We start from the raw sequence: 22107 nt of genomic DNA on the forward strand, positions 1-22107 counted from the left end.
AACTGGGATGGTGCAGTGAGCTATAAAACGGTGTTGGATCTAGCCCTGATCTCTTGACTGGGTGAGAGCTTTCTGCTTAATTCAGAGACTCTGTCCCTCACCACCCCTTGTTGTAAATATTTTTGTCCACCCTAAGCGTGGAAGGGTATTCTCAGATGTGAGACCCTTGCTCATTGCACCATCAGGATTCAAGCAAACCGGGCCGAAGACGGCTGGTATGCCAGAAACCGGTCCCCGGGAGCTTGTTTCCTTCCCAGTGTAAGAATTGGCTTTTGTAGTTTGGTTTGCCCTGTTCCCATCATGCACTGGGACAGGAACAGACTAATTTGCATACAGCCAGGTTCTGAAACTGGGATGGTGCAGTGAGCTATAAAACGGTGTTGGATCTAGCCCTGATCTCTTGACTGGGTGAGAGCTTTCTGCTTAATTCAGAGACTCTGTCCCTCACCACTCCTTGTTGTAAATATTTTTGTCCACCCTAAGCGTGGAAGGGTATTCTCAGATGTGAGACCCTTGCTCATTGCACCATCAGGATTCAAGCAAACCGGGCCGAAGACGGCTGTAATGCCAGAAACCGGTCCCCGGGAGCTTGTTTCCTTCCCAGTGTAAGAATTTGCTTTTGTAGTTTGGTTTGCCCTGTTCCCATCATGCACTGGGACAGGAACAGACTAATTTGCATACAGCCAGGTTCTGAAACTGGGATGGTGCAGTGAGCTAAAAAACGGTGTTGGATCTAGCCCTGATCTCTTGACTGGGTGAGAGCTTTCTGCTTAATTCAGAGACTCTGTCCCTCACCACCCCTTGTTGTAAATATTTTTGTCCACCCTAAGCGTGGAAGGGTATTCTCAGATGTGAGACCCTTGCTCATTGCACCATCAGGATTCAAGCAAACCGGGCCGAAGACGGCTGTAATGCCAGAAACCGGTTCCCCGGGAGCTTGTTTCCTTCCCAGTGTAAGAATTGGCTTTTGCAGTTTGGTTTGCCCTGTTCCCATCATGCACTGGGACAGGAACAGACTAATTTGCATACAGCCAGGTTCTGAAACTGGGATGGTGCAGTGAGCTAAAAAACGGTGTTGGATCTAGCCCTGATCTCTTGACTGGGTGAGAGCTTTCTGCTTAATTCAGAGACTCTGTCCCTCACCACCCCTTGTTGTAAATATTTTTGTCCACCCTAAGCGTGGAAGGGTATTCTCAGATGTGAGACCCTTGCTCATTGCACCATCAGGATTCAAGCAAACCGGTCCGAAGACGGCTGTAATGCCAGAAACCGGTCCCCGGGAGCTTGTTTCCTTCCCAGTGTAAGAATTGGCTTTTGTAGTTTGGTTTGCCCTGTTCCCATCATGCACTGGGACAGGAATAGACTAATTTGCATACAGCCAGGTTCTGAAACTGGGATGGTGCAGTGAGCTAAAAAACGGTGTTGGATCTAGCCCTGATCTCTTGACTGGGTGAGAGCTTTCTGCTTAATTCAGAGACTCTGTCCCTCACCACCCCTTGTTGTAAATATTTTTGTCCACCCTAAGCGTGGAAGGGTATTCTCAGATGTGAGACCCTTGCTCATTGCACCATCAGGATTCAAGCAAACCGGGCCGAAGACGGCTGTAATGCCAGAAACCGGTCCCCGGGAGCTTGTTTCCTTCCCAGTGTAAGAATTGGCTTTTGTAGTTTGGTTTGCCCTGTTCCCATCATGCACTGGGACAGGAACAGACTAATTTGCATACAGCCAGGTTCTGAAACTGGGATGGTGCAGTGAGCTAAAAAACGGTGTTGGATCTAGCCCTGATCTCTTGACTGGGTGAGAGCTTTCTGCTTAATTCAGAGACTCTGTCCCTCACCACCCCTTGTTGTAAATATTTTTGTCCACCCTAAGCGTGGAAGGGTATTCTCAGATGTGAGACCCTTGCTCATTGCACCATCAGGATTCAAGCATCCCGGGCCGAAGACGGCTGTAATGCCAGAAACCGGTCCCCGGGAGCTTGTTTCCTTCCCAGTGTAAGAATTGGCTTTTGTAGTTTGGTTTGCCCTGTTCCCATCATGCACTGGGACAAGAACAGACTAATTTGCATACAGCCAGGTTCTGAAACTGGGATGGTGCAGTGAGCTAAAAAACGTTGTTGGATCTAGCCCTGATCTCTTGACTAGGTGAGAGCTTTCTGCTTAATTCAGAGACTCTGTCCCTCACCACCCCTTGTTGTAAATATGATTGTATAGCTGCAGCGGTGCCACAACATCATCGCCGCCATTCTCCAGAGGCCGCTGACCACGCCCCCCTCCAACTGGCCACGCCCCCCCCGGCGAAGCCTTTAAAACGTGCTGAATGCGAGCGCGAGGCAGAGGCAAACTGAACTCCTGAGGCGGAAGCCGGGAGATAGTGAAATTCGTATTTCTTTTAAAACTGTGATAATTGATTGTATTGTATTCACTTACTTCGCCCTCCTGGGCACTTGCACATTAAACTTTAAGATCCTTGCAGTCCCGCACAGCTGATTGTATAGCTGCAGCGGTGCCACAACATCATCGCCGCCATTCTCCAGAGGCCTCTGGCCACGCCCCCCTCCAACAGGCCACGCCCCCCCCCGGCGAAGCCTTTAAAACGTGCTGAATGCGAGCGCGAGGCAGAGGCAAACAGAACTCCTGAGGCGGAAGCCGGGAGATAGTGAAATTCGTATTTCTTTTAAAACTGTGATAATTGATTGTATTGTATTCACTTACTTCGCCCTCCTGGGCACTTGCACATTAAACTTTAAGATCCTGGCAGTCCCGCACAGCTGATTGTATAGCTGCAGCGGTGCCACAACATCATCGCCGCCATTCTCCAGAGGCCGCTGTCCACGCCCCCCTCCAACAGGCCACACCCCTCCTTTACTTTCCACCCTACAAATTATGTGCTTTCCCCGTACGCGCAGGGGACAGGCGCAGCGTGCGCGCCTAAGGCAAGCCCGTCTGCGCCCGTCCGCGCCCTTCCGGGCCCCAGGGGCCATTACGTCTGGTCAAACGGTATGCCCTCGTTTGTGCTATGACGCTGATCAGATCCTCGCTCTTAGTTCTAAATTGAACTATCCGACAGCTACTCTTAATATGCTAGATCAATTCCCATTATGCTGCCCCCACTGCTCCTTCCATCTGGAGCCCCACAACGTTGTCGTAGTCTAGCTTCCCGAGCAGTAATTCACTCTCCCTAAAGCTACACCTTCCTCAGCTTGAACTGCCGTTCCCTACCCAAACACAAACGTGAGATTTTCGATCTCCTCACGGATGAATCTCCTGACGCACTCTTCATTACAGAGACGTCGCTCCGTGATAGTTCCGGACCAGATATTGCAGAAGCTCTTCCTGCTCAATATGCGATTGTAAGGCATGATCGCCCCAAGAAAATTGGTGGCGGTGTAGCAATAATTTTAAAAAATACCTACCAATGCCATCTGGATCCTGTTCTGTTAAACGGCTGTGAGGCAGCGTTTTTTAAACTGGCTCTCCAACCCAAAATCACTCTTTCAGGTCTATTAGTTTATCGCCCTCCAGGTCTTCGCAACGCCTGGCAGTTACAGCTCCCTGAACTCATAGCGTCGGCCTTATCTACGTCTAGCAACTTCTTCGTCATTGGCGACCTGAACGTTCATTTGGACGATCAAAATGACAATCTAACCTTCAACCTTATTGCAGACCTTGCTTCCATGAACCTCAGCTTATCTAACAAGGGCTCCACTCATAAAGGCGGTCACCTCTTAGACCCTATTTTCTCCAACAGTATCCATGTAAAGTGTTCCGCGGCAGTGCCAATTATCTGGTCTGATCATCTCTTTATCAAACTTACCGTCACAAACTATGTGAACACACCCACTTACAAACCTGATACCTACTCACAGAAAAGGGATTGGAAAAAATTCGACCCTGCGGCTTACAACAAAACTCTATCTGATCTTAAGCCAGAAAATATATTCACGCCCAATGATATGGACGGGATGGCCAGTGCTGCTAACGACTGGCTCTCGGAAGCATTAAATGCCTGTCTTCCCACTACCCACAAGAAAGCTATCATTTACAAAGCCCCAGCGCCTTGGCACAATAAGACGCTTCATCTGCACAAATCAAAATGTAAGAAATTAGAACGCTTATGGAGGAAAGACTACTCACTTACATCGGGTACCACTTATAAAATGAGCTGAAATGCTATCATAAGGCGTGTGCTACAACCAGAGCCATCCACGTCAACAAATCCATAACCGAAGCAATAAACAAATCAAAAACCCTACTCAACGTGGTGAAAGAGCTTGCTGGTTCACAGACCACGGCAACACCTCCCCAACTGTCCAACACGAAATGCGATGAGCTTGCCCAGTATTTTACTTCCAAAATTACAAATATACATCAAGACATTCTCGCTCAAAGCAAAACTCAAGTTTCCTCCCTTTTCCTCTCTGACTAGTAACGTGGCCATAAACTCTTCTGAGTCACCTTCACCTCTACTGCTGGCTTGGCCTGATCTTTGCCCGACAACTCTCTCAGAAGCATTGAGTAAAATCAAGTCAGGATCCCCGCTGGACCCTTTGCCCGCCCCGATTCTACGCTCTCTGAACTCTTCGCATCTAGTCACCATCTCCAAAATGCTAAACAACTCCTTGGATACTGCTACCATTCCTAGCTGTTGGAAACATGCCATGGTTACCCCGCTTTTGAAGAAGCCACTAGCCGATCCCAAAATATCTGCCAATTACCGTCCCATTTCTTTACTACCGTCATTTTCAAAAATCCTGGAACGTCACATCCATGTCCATCTTTCAAAATGTGTAACAGACAACAACCTGTTACATCCTTCCCAATCGGGATTTCGCCCCAGTTTTTCCACGGAGACCACCCTGCTGGGCGTTACGGACAACCTGCGTCTGCTCTTGGATCGAGGAGAAACAGTTTCGCTGATCTTACTCGATCTCAGCGCAGCTTTTGATACTGTGTTACACAGTATCCTTCTTAAATCCCTCGCTACCGTTGGCATTGGAAACAAAGCATTGGACTGGCTTGCATCCTTCCTGTCTGACCGCATCTTTCAGATTTTTTCCAAGTCATCGTCTTCTAAGATTTACCCTTCCCCCTATGGGGTACCCCAAGGGTCTATCCTTACGCCTCTTCCATTTAATTTATACGTCACACCTTTGGCTTATGTTGCACAATGTTCTGGATTAAACCTTTATTCTTATGCCGATGACTCACAAATTGTTTTCTCACTGTCTCAAACTGATCCCACTACTCTCTCCCCGTTGCAAACAGGACTCAGCAAAATATCTGAATGGATGAACAACAACTTACTCAAGTTAAACGGCGGAAAGACGGAGGTCTTGATTCTTGGCAACAAACCTGATCTCTGGAACCTGAGTCATTGGCCCACTACCATGGGTCCTCTTCCAACTCCATCTGAACAAGTGCGTAACCTGGGTGTAATTATTGACAGGGGACTATCCATGAAAGATCAGGTCAACAGAGTTACAGCCATCTGTTTCACCATTCTACGTTGGCTGCGTAAAATCCTCTGGATGCTCCCCAAAAACACCCAGAGATCTGTCGTGAATGCCTTGGTGACCACCAGATTGGATTACGGCAACGTGCTCTATCTGGGATCCTCAAAGGCCGTCGCACGGCGCCTTCAGCTGGTACAAAATGCTGCAGCTCAGCTTCTCTGTGGCTGTCATAAACGTGACCACATTACAGAACGTCTGAGAGAGCAGCATTGGCTTCGTGTTGAAAACGGGATAAAATTTAAAGCTTTGAACTTTATGCATAAGATCAAAATCGGATCAGCACCCCTCTACCTTCAGGCCCTTGTCAGCCCCTACCTTCCTACTCGTGCTCTCCGTTCTTCATCCCATACTCTTTAATGTACCCAAGTTCTAACTTACCAGAATGGGCGGTAGTTCCTTTGCGAACTTAGGACCCAGACTGTGAAATTCACTTCCGTTGGCTCTACGGATGGAAAACTGTCACATGCGATTTCGCAGAGTGGTGAAGACCTGGCTCTTCGATCTCTAAATCTTTTGCCTTATGTTGTTGCTCTGTCTCTTAGCGCTGGGAAACCCTCAGGGGTAGCTGTCCCGCTTAATAAATTCAATTATCCCTCGACCCCTCCAAACCAGAAAACTTCCGGCCTATATCCCTTCTTCCCTGGATCTCCAAAATAGCCGAAACACATGTTAACAACATCCTTTCGAAACATGTGGAAAGTCACGGAATCTTGGACCCCTCCCAAAACGGCTTCCGTGCAGGTCATAGTACGGAGTCTGCCCTGCTGGCCACTACGGAGCATCTCCGGACGATCTTAGATGCCGGTCATAGTGCTGCGCTGATTCTTCTTGATCTCAGCGCAGCCTTTGACACGGTATCCCATGACATCCTTCTGAAACGTCTGGAGACAACCGGTGTGACTGGCCTCGCTCTTGCATGGTTCCAATCCTTTCTTAAGGATAGATCCTTCAAGGTCTCGGCTCCTCCTTTCCTCTCTAAACCCCACCCCATCGCTCAAGGTGTCCCCCAGGGCTCAGCGTTGAGTCCCTCCCTCTTTAATCTTTACGTCCAGCCACTTACGGACGTGGCTAGAGAGTGGGGACTCACGCTGGTCTCTTACGCTGATGACACCCAGCTGGTGGTCACCCTCTCGGAAAGCCCGTCTCTCGCGGCATCCAGGTTTAAAGAGGGTATGACTGCAGTGGCCCGCTGGATGACGGACAATTACCTCCAACTCAATGCCGGAAAAACCGAGGTACTCCTCCTAGGCCGGAACATCAGCCTCTGGAATGAGCACTGGTGGCCGTCATCCCTAGGCGCCACTCCACTCCCCAAAAATTGTGTCAAAAACCTGGGAGTCTGGGTGGATGCCAACCTAAGCTTCCAATCCCACACTAAAAAGGTAGCAGCCACCTGCATAGGCCTTTTAAGGAACCTCAGGCCCATACTTGGGCTCTTCGATTCTAAGGCCCGCCAGCTGATCGTCCAGGCCACCATTTTATCGCGCCTGGACTACGCTAACGTCCTCCTTCTAGGAGCCAACAAAGCGGAAACAGCAAGGTTCCAACGCATTCAAAACGCGGCAGCCAGAACGTTGGTTGGTCTCCCACGCAGATGCTCAGCCAGAGCTACCATCCGTAAACTCCACTGGCTGCCGGTGGAACACCGAGTTAAATTCAAGGCCTTAGTCACAATCTTTAAAATCATCAAACATGGAAACCCCCCTCTGCTTCGTAGCCTTGTCCAACCTTACGTCCCTGGTCGTGCTTTGCGCTCTACCAATCAACTCCTCCTCACAATCCCCAGGATTCGACTTTGTCGATCTGGAGGCCGCTCCTTTAGCGTCCTCGGCCCTAAATTATGGAATGATCTCCCCCTCAGCATTCGTTCCATTGATTCCCTCCCAGCCTTCCGTAAGGCAATCAAGACTCACCTCTTCCCCACTCCCTAGTCTCCTCCCCCTCCCCTTCTTTTCCTCTGGCTGCGCGCCTGTCTCTTAGCGCCGGGACACCCCTTTGCCGGGGTAGCTGTTGCGCTTCACCAAATCTAGAAATAGAAAATAGAAATAATACATAAATAAATAAAAAGCAGAGACAAACCTTATTGGGAATATTGGAGCACTTGCTGGGAACTTTGATTTTATTTTACAAATGTATTTTCTACTGTAGTCAATGTGTCTATTTTCAATGACTCCCATGTTTCCAACCCATTAGCCACAGTGCTACTGGCTTTTGCTTTGCAGATCTCAAGAGTTGTGGATATGATGTAAGGAGATGACCGATTTGTAAACCTGAAAATTGTGATGTTCTATATTTTTTATGAAGCTCACTCTTGGATATTTGAGATGAGCAGGAATGTGAGTCAGACAATCAGACACCCAAGTCTTCAAGATCACTCATCCTTTCCACTGCAAAATCTGTCGCATAGTTCAGTCCCCATAAATACCGAAATACCCAAATGCCATACATTGATAATTAGTGGCATTGATATCTAGACCATGATTTGGACAAAACAAAGTACATCTTTCCTGAAATATTTTTAAACCCATTGGGTATTTAGTTAATAATAGAGTGCTTCTATCAAATAGAAGCATTGGAATATTTAATGCCAGTGTCTGGGGCATCTTAAAATGAAAGGAAACATTTGTTTAAAACAAGAATTGGGATCGGGACAGTTCACAATCCCAGTGGAATCAAACCTCTGGGTATCTTGTTTTTGCCAGATAATTCTCCACACACCCCCTTGTGATATAAGGGAGATTTGTTGGTGCCCAATGTTTTTGAGAAGCGTCTGTAGGCTAGGTCTATGAACAAGATAAAAGACAGCCCTAAGATCAACAGAGCAACATATAGGTGCCCATTTTCTATGTCAATGTTTTTGATTTAATGAAAAAAATATAAAGCCTGGTCTTCTCTGCTAACCTTTTTGCGAAATCCTACCTCTAAATGTTTCACCATCTATTAAAACGTGTCCAATATCATCTTGATAATTTGTTTTGTAGGTATGATCAATCAATCAATCAATCAATTGTAAAGCGCACTACTCACCTGTGAGGGTCTCAAGGTGCTGAGGGGGGGTGGGGTTGGGTGGATGCTGCTACTGCTCGAATAGCCAGGTCTTGATATAGGGCTAATTGGACAATAGTTCCCAATAGTTCCCAGGAAGACAACGTGAACGTTGCGGATCGGGATAATCTCAGCACCCTTCCATGTTTATTAATATACAAGCCCCTCACCTGCAAATTAATTGCATGATAGCTGGTCGAGACTTGCTGTCTTGCCTGTTTTTTTTGCATTTATGTCCTGAACTATAGCATATCAGACAGTGAAAAATGAACTGAAGGAATTGCTGGAAAAGTAATATCTATGGTTATGTGCTAATTTTTAGGCAAGAATGCACCTAGAAAACAGTCATCTTTAGATAGGGATTCATAAATCTCCTTGAAATGCGAGCCCCAATCATGGACTTGTACAAGTATTTCTAGCTTCATTGATGCATTTCTCCCCTCTGAGTTATGATTAAGCATGAGCGAATTTTGCGGATCTCGCGTTCGCGAATTTTGCGGATTTGCGGATTCGCAATCCGCAAAATCCGCGAATTCCCGTGAATTTGCGGATTTTTTTTTTTTTGTGTTCGCCCGTGTTTCTGCCAGTTCGCGAGGGTTTTTACAATTTCGCAATTTGCGAACTTACCTGTCGGGCCGCAAGTTTTGCGAACTTGTTGTTTCTACGTGTCCAGCCTGTTTGGGACACTCTTCTTCATCACTGCCACTCTCTGTCACCACTGCCACTCTCTGACTACTCATGCCACCCTCTGGCCCACCCATGCCACCCTCTGTTTCATCACCACACCCTCTGGTTGTCCAGTGTACATTATTTTCGGCAAAGCAAAGCACACCTTCCCTGCCTCAAGTGACCTGAATTAATTTGGGGCTGATTAATGTGTCACAGAATATTTTTTTAGCTGGCACCTGCTTCCTTAGTGCGCCCTGATTAGTGATCTTTTGCACTTGCTAAGTGCTTTCATTGTTGCAAAATTAGTTACAACACCTGCCCTGCCCCAACTGACAATAATGAATTAGGGGATGATTAATGGATTTTAACTTCCAGCCTGGCTCCTGCTTGTCTCCCTTAGCTGTAATTCAGGACCTTTGTGGCATATGTGTAACTATTCTGAGGTTCAGAGCAGGGTCACATAATAGTTTCAACTGGCAACTGAACTCTGGAGGGGCCCCTCAGGAAGCACTACAGGAAATGGCTACTAATGATGTGCCTGAACTTTTGAACCTGGTAAGTAGTTACTTTCAGTTTTGCTAAGATCGTATTTCTGCAATTTTGCACTTATTCGCGGGGCGCGAACTCACGCGAACAGTGCGAGCAGTGCGAGCAAAATCCGCTGCTCGCGGATTCGCAGATTTTGCGGGAAATTCGCAAATCTCGCGGATTGCGGATTTCCCGAAAATCCGCAAAATCCGCGAGCGGAACGGATTTTCCGCCCATGCCTAGTTATGATGCGTCAACATGTCTTAAGACCAAATTATGACTATGGCGGCCAGAAAAACAACCGTAGCCACGGTGGCAGTGCAGGCACCGCCACACCAGCAGTCCAACCAGCCTATTAAAAGTTGGGTGGTCAGACCACCATGGGAAAGACAACCCTGGTGGTGTTTCGGCCGTCTTGAGGCCTCAATATGCTTGATTGTGCCGCTGTGGCACATGCAAGCATATTACGAGTTTCCTCTCTGCCATGGTTTTCATGGTGGTGTGCCTGTTTGGCAGAGAGGATACAAAGGGGGCTCCACAGGACCCACTGTTGCTTCAGAGCCAAGGTGTGCCTGAAGGGGGGGCACAAGTTGTGCCCCCTTATGTGGAGTCATCCCCTTCGTGCAGGAATGGGCGTTAACCTTTTTAATGGGCACTGCATTGGGAACGCCAAAGTACCACCCACCAAACCATGAGATTACTTTTTTTTGTTGTTCTTTTTTTGTTTTTCTTTGTCTTCATGCATGCCATCGGAGAAACACTCAAGATGGGATGGCTCCACTCCCCTCGTACAAGCCCTTATACGAGACCACCCTAGTGGAGGTCATGAAGGAGAGATAAGAGTCCTCCCAGAGGTATGGCTGTATCCTAGTCCTACTCCTGTTCACGACAACTGGAAGGCCACCTGTTACTAGGGAGCACCGGACGGACAGACCCCCTGCATAATCATCCGACTGGCCTTACTTTTCTCTCTAGATCTTTAGGGCGGCCCAGATTTTACAGGAGCTGTAGATATCCCAAGCCATATCAGATTGACTAGTCATAATGAAGTTCTTTAGACAGTCCGCAAAAGAAGGAGGTGCCTCAGACTTCCAAGCTCTACAAATTTCCCTCCTTGCAATGATTACTACATAAAATGCAAACTTCGAGGCTGAAGCATTGATACCATAGTCCGGCAAAAGGCTAAAGAAAATTAGCCTTGCACTTACAGTTATCTGCATGCGTAGTACATCCTCCAGGAAACCACATACCTCAGTCCAAAATGGGCCGATCTTCGGGCAATCCATAAATATATGCAGGCCATAAGCTGCTGGGTACTTACATCTGGGGCAATGATAGATTGTTGCAAACATCTTAGACAGTTTGCCTGGGGTCCAATATACTCTATGGGTGGTGTATAGGTGGTTTCTCCTAAGATTAGCTAGTATGACCACAGCCTGTAACATAGAAAAGGAGTCACACCAAAGTTTCCGTAAATCACCCCCATTTTTGGAAAAAACACTGCCCCAGCGTCCCGCCAACTCTAAATCTAGACAGACCCCTGTACCCTATGAGCGCTCCATACCAAAAAGATACTTCACATTTTCATCGTCCTGTTCTAGAGATAGACTCCACAGTTGTACTCATATCATCGTTGCCCCATGACTGTGATGCCAACCATGCAGACAACTGATAAAACCTAAACCTGGTCAATGTCCCACTAGTTATTCTGGACAATGAATCCTAGCTAATAAGTTGTAAATTTTCCTGGAGCTCTCCCCACAGTCTGATACCTGCAGATCTAAGTGATTGTGATAATTGGTCCTGGAGGCATTCCGTGGTCCAAGGAGAATCCCAGATTGGGGCCTGTGATGTGTAGTATGGTATTCGCAGTATATTCCTAATGTACCTCCAATTGTTTAGTGCAGCCAATAATAACTTCAGTTGGCCATTTTTATAGAACTTGGGATCCCCAAATTTATAGAGAAAAAACTCCTGTCCCTGCGGAACATCATGCAACAATGCCTGAAACAAACAGCCCATGAAAGAAGAATCAATTGTATTGGCTAACATTCTAAAGCATGGCAAAAGGAGAGCAGGTCGGGAAAGGCTAATCCTCCAGTTTTAGCCCTCTCCTGAATGGTTTCCACGCAATTCTCGATGTTTTTGTGGCCCAAATGAATGACCCAATTTTAGCTTGGAGAGCGGCAAGATCTCTAATATTAAAGGAGAGTGGGATTGAATAAAACAAAAAAGTTAACTTAGGCAAAATTATCATTTTAACAAGATTCACTCTCTCATATATATTTAGTGGTAGATTTGTCCAACGTGATAATAGACAGCCCACCTCCTTGGAGACATTCTCCCAACTGATCTTAGATGTATCTATCAGCTTCTGCACTAGATGGATCCCCAAATATCTCATACGACCCTTAGCCCCTGGTATTACATTTCCACAGTTCCAACTCATTATTTCAGTTTTTTACCTATTAACTCTGTAACCCGAGACCGTACCAAATTCCCCGGCTAACTCGAACAGTCTGGGTATGGCTTATATATGATCAGATGTGTACATTAAAAGATTGTCCGCATTAAGGGCAAACTTAAGATCTAAATCAGCGATCTTCAATGGCAAAATAAGAGGATCTTCTCTAACGGAACAAACAAAGGGTTCAATATATAAATTAAACAATAAGGGTGACAGAGGACAGCCCTGCATGGTACCTCTTGAGATATAAAACCATTCTGATAGGATTCCATTAACTTGAGATTACAGATATGTAGGTGGGCAGCCGGCGGTCAAGTTTGGCGGTCCTGGAGCGGGGACCCTGGTGTGGTGGCCCACTCCATGACCGCCAAACTCATAATCAGGACCCTTAGTATCATGACTATACTCTACTCCCCTGGGTTTTCCCACAGCTTGCTTTCTCATTGTCTCTGTTGAAGGATGTGATAACCACTTCAAATCCATCCCTAGCTGTGTCTAATCAAGGTGTATCACCTGATTTAATAGCGGCCAGTAAAACATTTTCTTCACATCTGCAACTGTTGGCATTGTATACTAGATTGTGGGTCTTTTAGTGTTTAGTAAATTAGGTTTTTTAAGTTCCCAAAAGACGTCACACAAACATACAACAGTTGGGGATCAGAATCAGGCAAGAATTCAAAAGTCTGTATTATGGGAATCAATGATTCATAAAGGACTGATATAATATTAAAACTAGAGACTATTGTATCCCATTTCATAACTCAACATTTGTTAAAGACACTAACTAGCTAAAATAGAATCAGAAACGAATGAGGGAGGAACGTGTTGTAGACATACCTTCCAAATACCTATTCCTATCTGTATTGTCAATGATTTAGAACCGAAACAGAAGTCGTAAGCCATTGAAATCTTACTGATACCTAAAGTTCAAAATGAAGCCTATTTGCTATAGGGAAAGGATCCTCTTCAGAACTCTTCCCATTTGTGAATGTAAACAAAAATATTGCGTATGAGGCATTGGTTATCGAGGTCTCCCAGGATACATCCTGCTGTATCTTGCTAGTATTTAGGATGGGGTCCACCTCAGCAGTAGCCATTTACTTCCTCAAATGTCCAAAACCCATAAGACCATTCTTATAGCTTATCTGTGAGGAACTGCTTTTTTTGGGAAATCCTCCCTCTATTCATCTTACATTTATGCCTGGTTTTTGAGCTCCGCAGACTGGAGCCCTGCCTGCCAGTCCCAAATGTATGTGTTTCAACACCTAATATATGTAACCAGTAACTAATCCTTAAAAGGCATTTTAACTCTAATGTAATGTTATAGTATGTGTGTAGAAATAACACCTATTGCATGGAAAGATAACTGGCACCTGTGGACTGCAGAATATATTGTGCCATCATCTAGCGTGACACAGTAAACATGGCTTTAATCCTACCAGTAAAGTCTGACTGCTCCATTTTAATCCTGCAGCCTGGCCTGTCAAAATAAGCCTTTTGGAAGATAAACAAATATATAATTTTAAAGTATTAAAAAGACACCTCTAGGTAGTCTTTGGACCCTGAAAGGTAAATTTCACTGTATTTAAAATGTGACATGTAAAAATGTATTGTTACAATGTTCCTGTAGTGACAAGTCCTAAAAAAGCTGTATTCACCGTGGAAAGCCTTCGCTGTCCTATGAGAAAACTAGAGCACAGATTAAAATATTAGTTCTATATCTCAGGCTTGGAATCAGTAAGATAAATTATGTACCCACTCTTTTTTCATAGTATAATTATTACAAGGCCACATCAATCATCAGATTGGATTTTAAATTAATATTTAGGAAAAGTAACTTTAGAAAGTTACATTTACCCTCCCTGCAGCTCCTAAATGCTAATTTATATTAGCTCTTCCTCAGCTGCAGCTATCAATCAAATATTTGACCTTAATGAGGTGTGAAAACTGCTTCCAGAGTAGGGACATTAGCCTCGGAGTGAAACATGGTTTCATCACCTGGCAGGAAGACCAGCTTGGGTTGACCCAGTTACTTACCTTGAAAGGTGCCTGCCCTATCATAAATAATGTCAGGTGACACCTGGAAATGTCCAGCCGTTGGCCCCATAGTCAGGCTTTCACCAAACCCAAAGGGAGGAAAGCTATCAGATTTGATTGACCACAGATAAGGGGGACTGCTTATTATTACTGGCACATCCCTGGTTGGGCACACAGGATCTGCACAAGGAGAGATGGACTTTCGCCTCCTGAATTATGGTAATAAGATGCAATGCAGGATTGTTTATTGTACTGGAACTTCGGCAAAGGTGGAGAGGGTTGGAAATATTTACCCCATTGGTAAGGGATGAGCCAGAAATCCCCCACCCCCACTTGCTGGTGCCAGGCAGAAATATGGCACCCTAAAACACCATCCTCAGAACACATTCTGGTCCAATGTAAGAACAGAAGGAGGATTGTACCTGCTTATTGAGACTTCTGAGGAAACTTGAAGAGCTGGAACTGCTCCCACTGGAACCCAGGACAAAGGCTTAGACTCTACAGTCAGTTGGCTGACCTCCTTTGTTACTACAGAGACATGTCAAGCTGCCGGAGGCATTTGCCTGAAGCACCGAGAAAATCTGTAGCAATTGACCATGGGCTAGATCCTGCTGTTGTCCTCTGTCTGCCACCTTGAAAATCTTTAAGGGCCTTCAATGAGTCAACTGATTAAAATCTGAAAACTTTGGAAATCTATTCCTCCAGAGCTTCATGTGGATCCACCTAAAATAGTATGGGATTGGTAGCTCCACACCTTCAGGTGGGATTTCAACTTCTTCCCACTCAGGGATTCATGTACCTCAGAAAAAATACCTAATTCTACGATTGGACTAATAAACATTTCCTAGATAGAAATCTCCAAAGCTCTGGAGTGCCAGGGGGATTAAACTGCTTGAAAAACTAGGGCCTCATTTATGAGAAGTGACGCATCGCTGCGTGAAAGCAGCGATGCGTCACTTCTCAGTGCGCCCTCCTTGCGACATGATTGATGCATCATATTTTCTGTATGACGTATCGTGTCGCAAGGAGTTACAGATACATCAGTATTTCTGACGTATCTGTATGGTGCAAAAGTGACGCAATGCTGGAGTGTGTCACAAAAGTGACGCAACTCCAGCAGTGTGTCCTTTCACATGGGGTTGTGTCAGTCTTATGCCTGCTGTGAGGCAGGTGTAAGATATTGACGCATTTGATTTCACTGCGTCACTTCTACGTCACTTTCTTGCGTCAATACGCCCCCCTGCATACATTATACCTGGCGCAGGCATAATGTGCCGCGGGGGTTTACAAAGTGACGCATCTACCTAGATGCGTCACTTTGTAAATATGGCGCAACAAGGCACATTTTTTACGCCACTGGTGCCTCAAATAAGTGACACACCGGCAGCGTAAAAGTGATGCACAGCCTCATATATGAGTCTCCTAGTGTTTGGTTCCACTGAGCGGCTACAGTTTCAGCAGTAACCCATGCAGGAAGAATGTATCTTCTCATAAAGTAACAAAGTCCCATTCTGCATGGTGACTTAGAAGAAATGTCAATGGCCAATGTTTTTCTTCAGGAAAATAAGAAAGTCCCTTTCTGAAGTGGGACATAATAAAAAAAAATTGAACTTTGTAGCCTCAAGATTTTCACATGGAACAATCCACTTGGAAAATCCTAAACCTTTTGACTTTATTCTTTGAAAAAGCATATCTGAGTTCCCCTAAATCAATCTTCATGTTTCCTCGCCCTTTTTTGCCACTTGTAGACACTTTGCGAAAACTTTGACAAACAATTCACAAACATTTCTACACTTTCCCAAAACTTTTTAGAAGCTTGCAGACTTTCGTATATGGTGTTTAGGAGACTCCGCGACTTGGCAACTTGATTGTAAACCACCAGAACATGTTTTTAGGTGTTGACTTGATGGACTTTTGGTGGTTAGAAATGAATTACCCATACAGTACTGCAGAACTCAAGTTCCGGATCCCCCCGTTAGGCACCAATGTGAGGAAAGTAGTTAATTGTACAGTGTAGTTGTGAGAGCCCACTTTGTAAATAACTTGCTGCCTTTACTGTTTCTAGTCAGATTTGTTTAAAAAAGCTTAGCTCAACCCTGGGTACCTGTGGCGTTGAACACTCAGGCACAAGAGTAAAATATTTGGATGTATCAAAACAATTGAATTGGAAAGAAACACAACACATATCGATGTTATGTTTATTTATTTTTTACAACAAAATGAGCAAAATCCACCACAGGTTCCTGGAGATAAATAGGAAATTACTGCTTTTCAGCAAAGTTGCAAACAAACATTGGCAACTACCATGGTTGGCTGTTAGTTTGAACAATTTTGAAAACGCTTAAAATTTAAGTTTGGCTACTTTGGCCCACTTTAGGCAACCTGCTCCAGCCGCTAGCAGGTCAGAGGGTTCAATAAGGCTTGGTAGGAGAGTTACACAGAGCAGTCGCTAGCCCAGTTCCAGGTTCTGTGAGCAAACTGCCCTAAACATCCTGATGCAAGGGTTACAAGATGGTGAACATGCTAAAGGATGCTCAGGATGCTGATCAGATGATGGCGTTCTTGCTAGGGACACCACTTGGGCCACGAATACCAAGGTTGATGGCCTTGAGGGTCAGATAAAGTCCAGCCAAAACCTAGTTGCCACTGGTCTCTGTTTACAGGGAAACCAGTGGTTCTGTTTAACTGAGGCTAGTGTCCATCTTGGCTGAGGAGCCTACACTTTGTTGACTCTCACATATCCAGCAGACGGTTGCATGGCATTTTAGGATCTGAGTGTAAATTCCCGATTCTTGCCCTTATGTAGGTACAATTCAAATTGCCCTAATATAGGCTGAGAAATCATACCCATATTTAGACATAGCCCATGCAGTCCAAATACAGGCATGGCAACTTCCACCCTTTCCAAAAAGCTGCAACGATTTCTTGGAAAATCGGCTTCAGCTGCTAGGCAACCACCCCTTGCTTGAATATTGATTTTTCCAAGAACTCATGGAGTTTTCAAAGAAATACCATTCCCTTGGGGTTCTTTGATGACGTTATTATGCCTGACTTTATGTCAAACTAGGGGCCTTCAAGGTATAAATATGCCTTCACTTGCCCTAGTAAGACACGGTGTTTTGGAGCAGAAAGAAGAATGTTCAATAAATCCTTTTATTGAAAACCCCCGTCTTTCTATTTCTCTGCACCTCTGGTGAAACGAAGCATGAACGATTGACTGAGTGAAATACCTATCTATTGTTTCCACAACTCTAGAGATATATTTCTTACTCTTGGGAAACAAAGTTGTCATGTTTATGCAGTTGTCAGAAACTAATCCCTTCTTGTGAATTTGAGAAAGTTTCTAGTGACCTCTGAACTAGCTGGCACTCACTATTAAGTCTAATATATTTGATAGAGACCTCAGTTGTACGTCTAACCTATAGGATATATTATTCCAATGCACAGAGCCTATTGGGAATATAGGAACTACACTACAAGACTTGGTGCAAATTTTGAGCATTGAGATACGGTTGTCTGGGCCGTCCTTTTGTGGTCAGCAGAGATCGGGCAATCTGAACTTCCAACCTACAAGGGTGCCTTTTTTATCGTTCTTGTCCCCTTAGCTGTAAATGGGAGTCAGTCAACTGTATTTTTGTAGTCACTATTTTTGTTTGGGGCTTGGAAGCAATTGTTCCTCCAGCAGAGCGCCAAGGGCACAATCCTCTCTTTGCTAGCAGAAAGAGCAGATGCAGTCCAGTCTTTCGAGTAGCTCCTCTTGGCCAGGTCTTGAAAACAACAGGACAGTCCTTCATCAGTCCACTGTCTATTGCAGATGTGAGCTGTGGTCTGGGTGCCAGGGATGCTACTTTTATGCCCAGAAGTAATCTTGGGTGATACAGTAGTAACTAGCCAATAGGCTACCAGGTCGCCTCCCATATCATGATGGCTTCCAGCAAAGTGAGGCAGCTAGCTATGCCAGAATGCAATATTCCTCCCACTCCCAAAATGTCAGACTCCACTATTGGTTTGTGAAGCATTTACCCTTCAAAGGCGACTTCCCCATTGAAATTCCCTTTTTTGGGCTCACATCCTGTTTTGCCTTGCTGCTAGGAAGAAATGTCATCTCTTCCAAAGGCAGTGTCTGTATTATCTCCCAGTGAGTCATTCACACTATCCCCCCAGGAGTGCAGAAGGCTGTCTTGTGGCCAGCAACCACAAACACTCACTGGAGAACTTTGGGCAACAGAATAGCAACTTTCTAAAGTTGCCCTTTACTTAACTCATTTGGCGCTCAGCTCGTCATCGAGCCGAGCTTGTCATAACTGCCGCAGAATGCTCACGCGGGGATAATTCCCCTCCTGTGCAAGGCATTTCATTGAGTGGGCTGAGTCATGACAAGCTCAGCTCGTTATAAGCACAGCTCCACTGTGCCTCAAGATGAGCTGAGCTTGTCATGAGTACCGCAGCCTAGCGCGTGCTCCCCTTACCCCCGCGCCACGAGGGAATTAGCCTCGCGGTGAAGGGTTTAAAAGGTACAATAAATTAGACTTGGGCATCAAGTCATGTTTAATGTATGTCGGAGTATGTGTTCTGATAGTTCCATTCAGAAGTTACCACACCTGAGTGGTAAGTGTGTAACACTGTTCTCACCAAAATCTCACCATTGGGGTACCTGCCTTTCAACAACAATTTGGGGGTTTAACTGTTAAAACATGCCAGAACACATTATCTCATTTTTCCTGTTCAGCCCCGTTTCTTATGGCTTGTTAGGCCTGCCTTGGGGGTACCCTATACATTAAAACAGAGGGCCTGGAACTTGACACGCTTTTAAAAGGCAGAGTTGAGCCAGCGGTTTGAGTTCTGCTCAGCCAGCCAGCAATGACAGGTTAGGAGTTCTGCTTGGCTTTGTCAATCAATCAATCAATCAGGAGTTTGTAAAAGCGCGACTACTCACCCGTAAGGGTCTCAAGGCGCTAGGGGTGAGGGGGAGGGGGAGTGCAGGTTCCATTCCATCAAGGGGGGGGTATGTCGAAGAGCCAGGTTTTGAGGTTACTTGTGAAGGCCGTCTTCCATTGGATGAACATAAACCACCTAAAATGCAACACCAGCAAGACTGAAATCCTCCCCATGGGAAAAAATGCTAACTTCTGTCCCAGCCTGTGGTGGCCAGAGGATTCCACAGCTCCCCCCCAGACCGTAGCGACAGCATGGAATCTCGGAGTCCTCTTTGACACAGACTTATCCTTCGACCAACACGTCAGGAATGTAGCTGGCCGCTGTTTTGGCATCATAAAATCTCTAAAAAAATTCTTCGACTTCCTAACCACTTCTTCAAGAAAGGCTGTAACAGTGGCTCTAATCCTCGCCCGCCTAGACTACTGCAATGGGCTCATGGCCGGTGTAAAAAAATCCACACTTAAAAAACTAAGTGTATTACATTCGGCAGCCAGATTAGTTTTAAAACTACCTAGAAAATCTTCAATTTCAGCTGCCCTAAAAACTCTCCATTGGCTCCCTTTGCACAAAAGAATACTTTTCAAGATTCTAATTGTCGCATTCCGGGCGTTCAATAACACAGGCCCTAAATATCTCATCAGGCGCTACCCCCACTACAACCCTACTAGAAATCTACAGTCCTCCAATGACAACCTAATACAGCAGTCTAAGTTTAATCTCAAAACCAAAGGTGGCAAAACCTTGGCCTATCTGTCTTCCAAAGCCTGGAACTCTATGCCCAAAAGTCTTAGGTCCCAAACCCTGGAATCTAAGTTCCGGAAATTACTAAAAACCTGGATTTTCAATCTCCCAGACGAATATACCATGGCTGCCATCTAATTTGTTTCTTCTGTAACAGCACCAAGATGCTCCGTTCGGAGCGAACGTTGCACTTTACAAATACCAAAACAAATACAAATACAAGATGGGGAGCGATGTTGTCTGTCTGAGGTGGAGCGGAAGGGCATTCCATGCTTTGGCCGCGAGGAAGGAGAAGAAGCGGCCTCCTGATCTGGTCTTTCTGGTGCGAGGGACCACGGTGTAGGAAAGCTGGGCTGATCGTAGGGTCCTTTGGGGTGCGTGGAATTTGAGTCGGCTGTTCAGGTATGCTGGTCCGGTGCCGTGGAGGGCCTTGTGTGCGTGGGTGAGCATCTTAAAGGTGATTCTCGCCTCGACGGGGAGCCAGTGGAGTGTGCGCAGGTGCTGGGAGATGTGGCAGTGTTTTGGCAGGTTGAGGACCAGTCTTGCGGCGGCATTCTGGATGTTCTGTAGCTTGCGGATGAGGTTTTTATTTATTCCGGCGTAGAGTGCGTTGCCGTAGTCTAGTCTGCTGGTGACCAGGGCGTGAGTGACTGTCTTTCGGTGTTCGAGGGGGCTTTTTCACACTGGTGGTGGCACAGTAAATGCTGCAGTCCATGAGGGACCCTTTCACTTACCAGCTCTGGGTAAGTTATAAGTAAGTTAATCAATACCAATCAGGTATATGCCAATTAAACATACACATCTAAAAGTCAGAGCATTGAGAACTTGTCAGCAGGGCCCAGTGTACTACAGAACCATTACACGAACACCTACTAATCCAAAAATGAGGCATAACGTAGGGGTGAACTTGTAAAATGACATTTCCTCTCAAGACCGTATGTGTTATGTATGTGTTTCTATGTTTAGATGATTGTACTGCACAAAACACAGTGGTATCAAAACTACATTTCAGGGGGAATTATAAAATGATGGTTTCATATCTATTATGAGAGCCCATAAACTGCAGCTTTACCATTGTCAGAGTTATTAGGTCTGGTGATATTTTATGTCACCTGAAACCCTTATTGGCAATATTGCATTGCATTGTACCATTATTGGATATGTAATCACTGAGTAGTTTGTAAATGTAAACAGAATCCTGAGAAGGCAGTATTGGACCACATCACTTATTATCAGTTAACTATTTTCATATAGCATGTTTATTTGGCAAATTTAGCTTGAAAAAGCTGATTTCACCACAGTGAAGCTAGCAATGGGAACCGACTTGTATTAGAATGTTTAGGGTGACCCATCATGAGTACTTTGTTGATAAAACAATGGAGAGTGGGAAGGGTCATTAGATAAATCTGATTCTGTGGGTGCAATACACATAATTATAGATTCACTAAGGGTATTTCAGATTTCTGAAAAAACATTTCTAGCTGAAATATATAAACATTATATGACAAAAGAAACTGCTGAATCATTTGTCTTCTTTACATAATCGAGATAACATATTGAAAACCTTATTACATTTGCTATATTTCATGTTTCCCTTTGAAATGTGGGGTTTTATACTACTTCTTTGTACAATAAAAACACCAAAACATGTCATGTGTCTAAGTGGATGTGTGTGTGACCATATGTCAGTATATTTGTATTTCCTATTACCATTGGAAAATTTGTCAAAAGTCTTAACCGCCCAGTAAAAAATGTTAAAGAATTAAAAAAAATGTATTTTGCACAATTGTAACACTCCATGTGTCTGATAATCAGTGTGTATCTTAAATTCAGAATATACTATGACAATAAGTGTTTTAAATCACATTCCAGAGCGTAGTACAGATCCATACCTGCAGCCATTCTTTTCTTTTTTGTTTTCTTGTTTGTAGTTTTCCCCTTCTCTTTTTTCCTTAATCCTATAAAATAATTTGAAAATGATATTACAAATAATACAAATATGTCTTGAATTACCTTCTGAAAGGATGTATATGAGAAATGTGTGTTATCCTGCACAGCATAGACCGGCAGCCCTAAACGTATTTTTCAAACTATACAATTTGGAAATGCTCTTTGGAATTGTACACTCATGGACAGCACACGGTGGACAAAGAAAGCTGAGGATAAG

At 44.9% G+C, this 22107-nt stretch overlaps 1 protein-coding gene across 1 annotated transcript in view; it reads right to left on the reverse strand.

Annotated features, from left to right (window-relative positions):
* The window catches only part of LOC147718087 (GTPase IMAP family member 4-like), a 109227-nt gene that overhangs the window by 44552 nt on the left and 42568 nt on the right, over positions 1-22107 (reverse strand). The window contains exon 4 of the mRNA XM_086919185.1: positions 21833-21898. Coding sequence (XP_086775311.1) covers positions 21833-21842 — 10 coding nt within the window. The 5' untranslated portion in view covers positions 21843-21898. The remainder of the gene's footprint in view (positions 1-21832; positions 21899-22107) is intronic.

The sequence above is a fragment of the Lissotriton vulgaris genome, chromosome 4_2 (assembly GCF_964263255.1).
Source record: "Lissotriton vulgaris chromosome 4_2, aLisVul1.2, whole genome shotgun sequence".
Taxonomy (NCBI): domain Eukaryota; kingdom Metazoa; phylum Chordata; class Amphibia; order Caudata; family Salamandridae; genus Lissotriton; species Lissotriton vulgaris.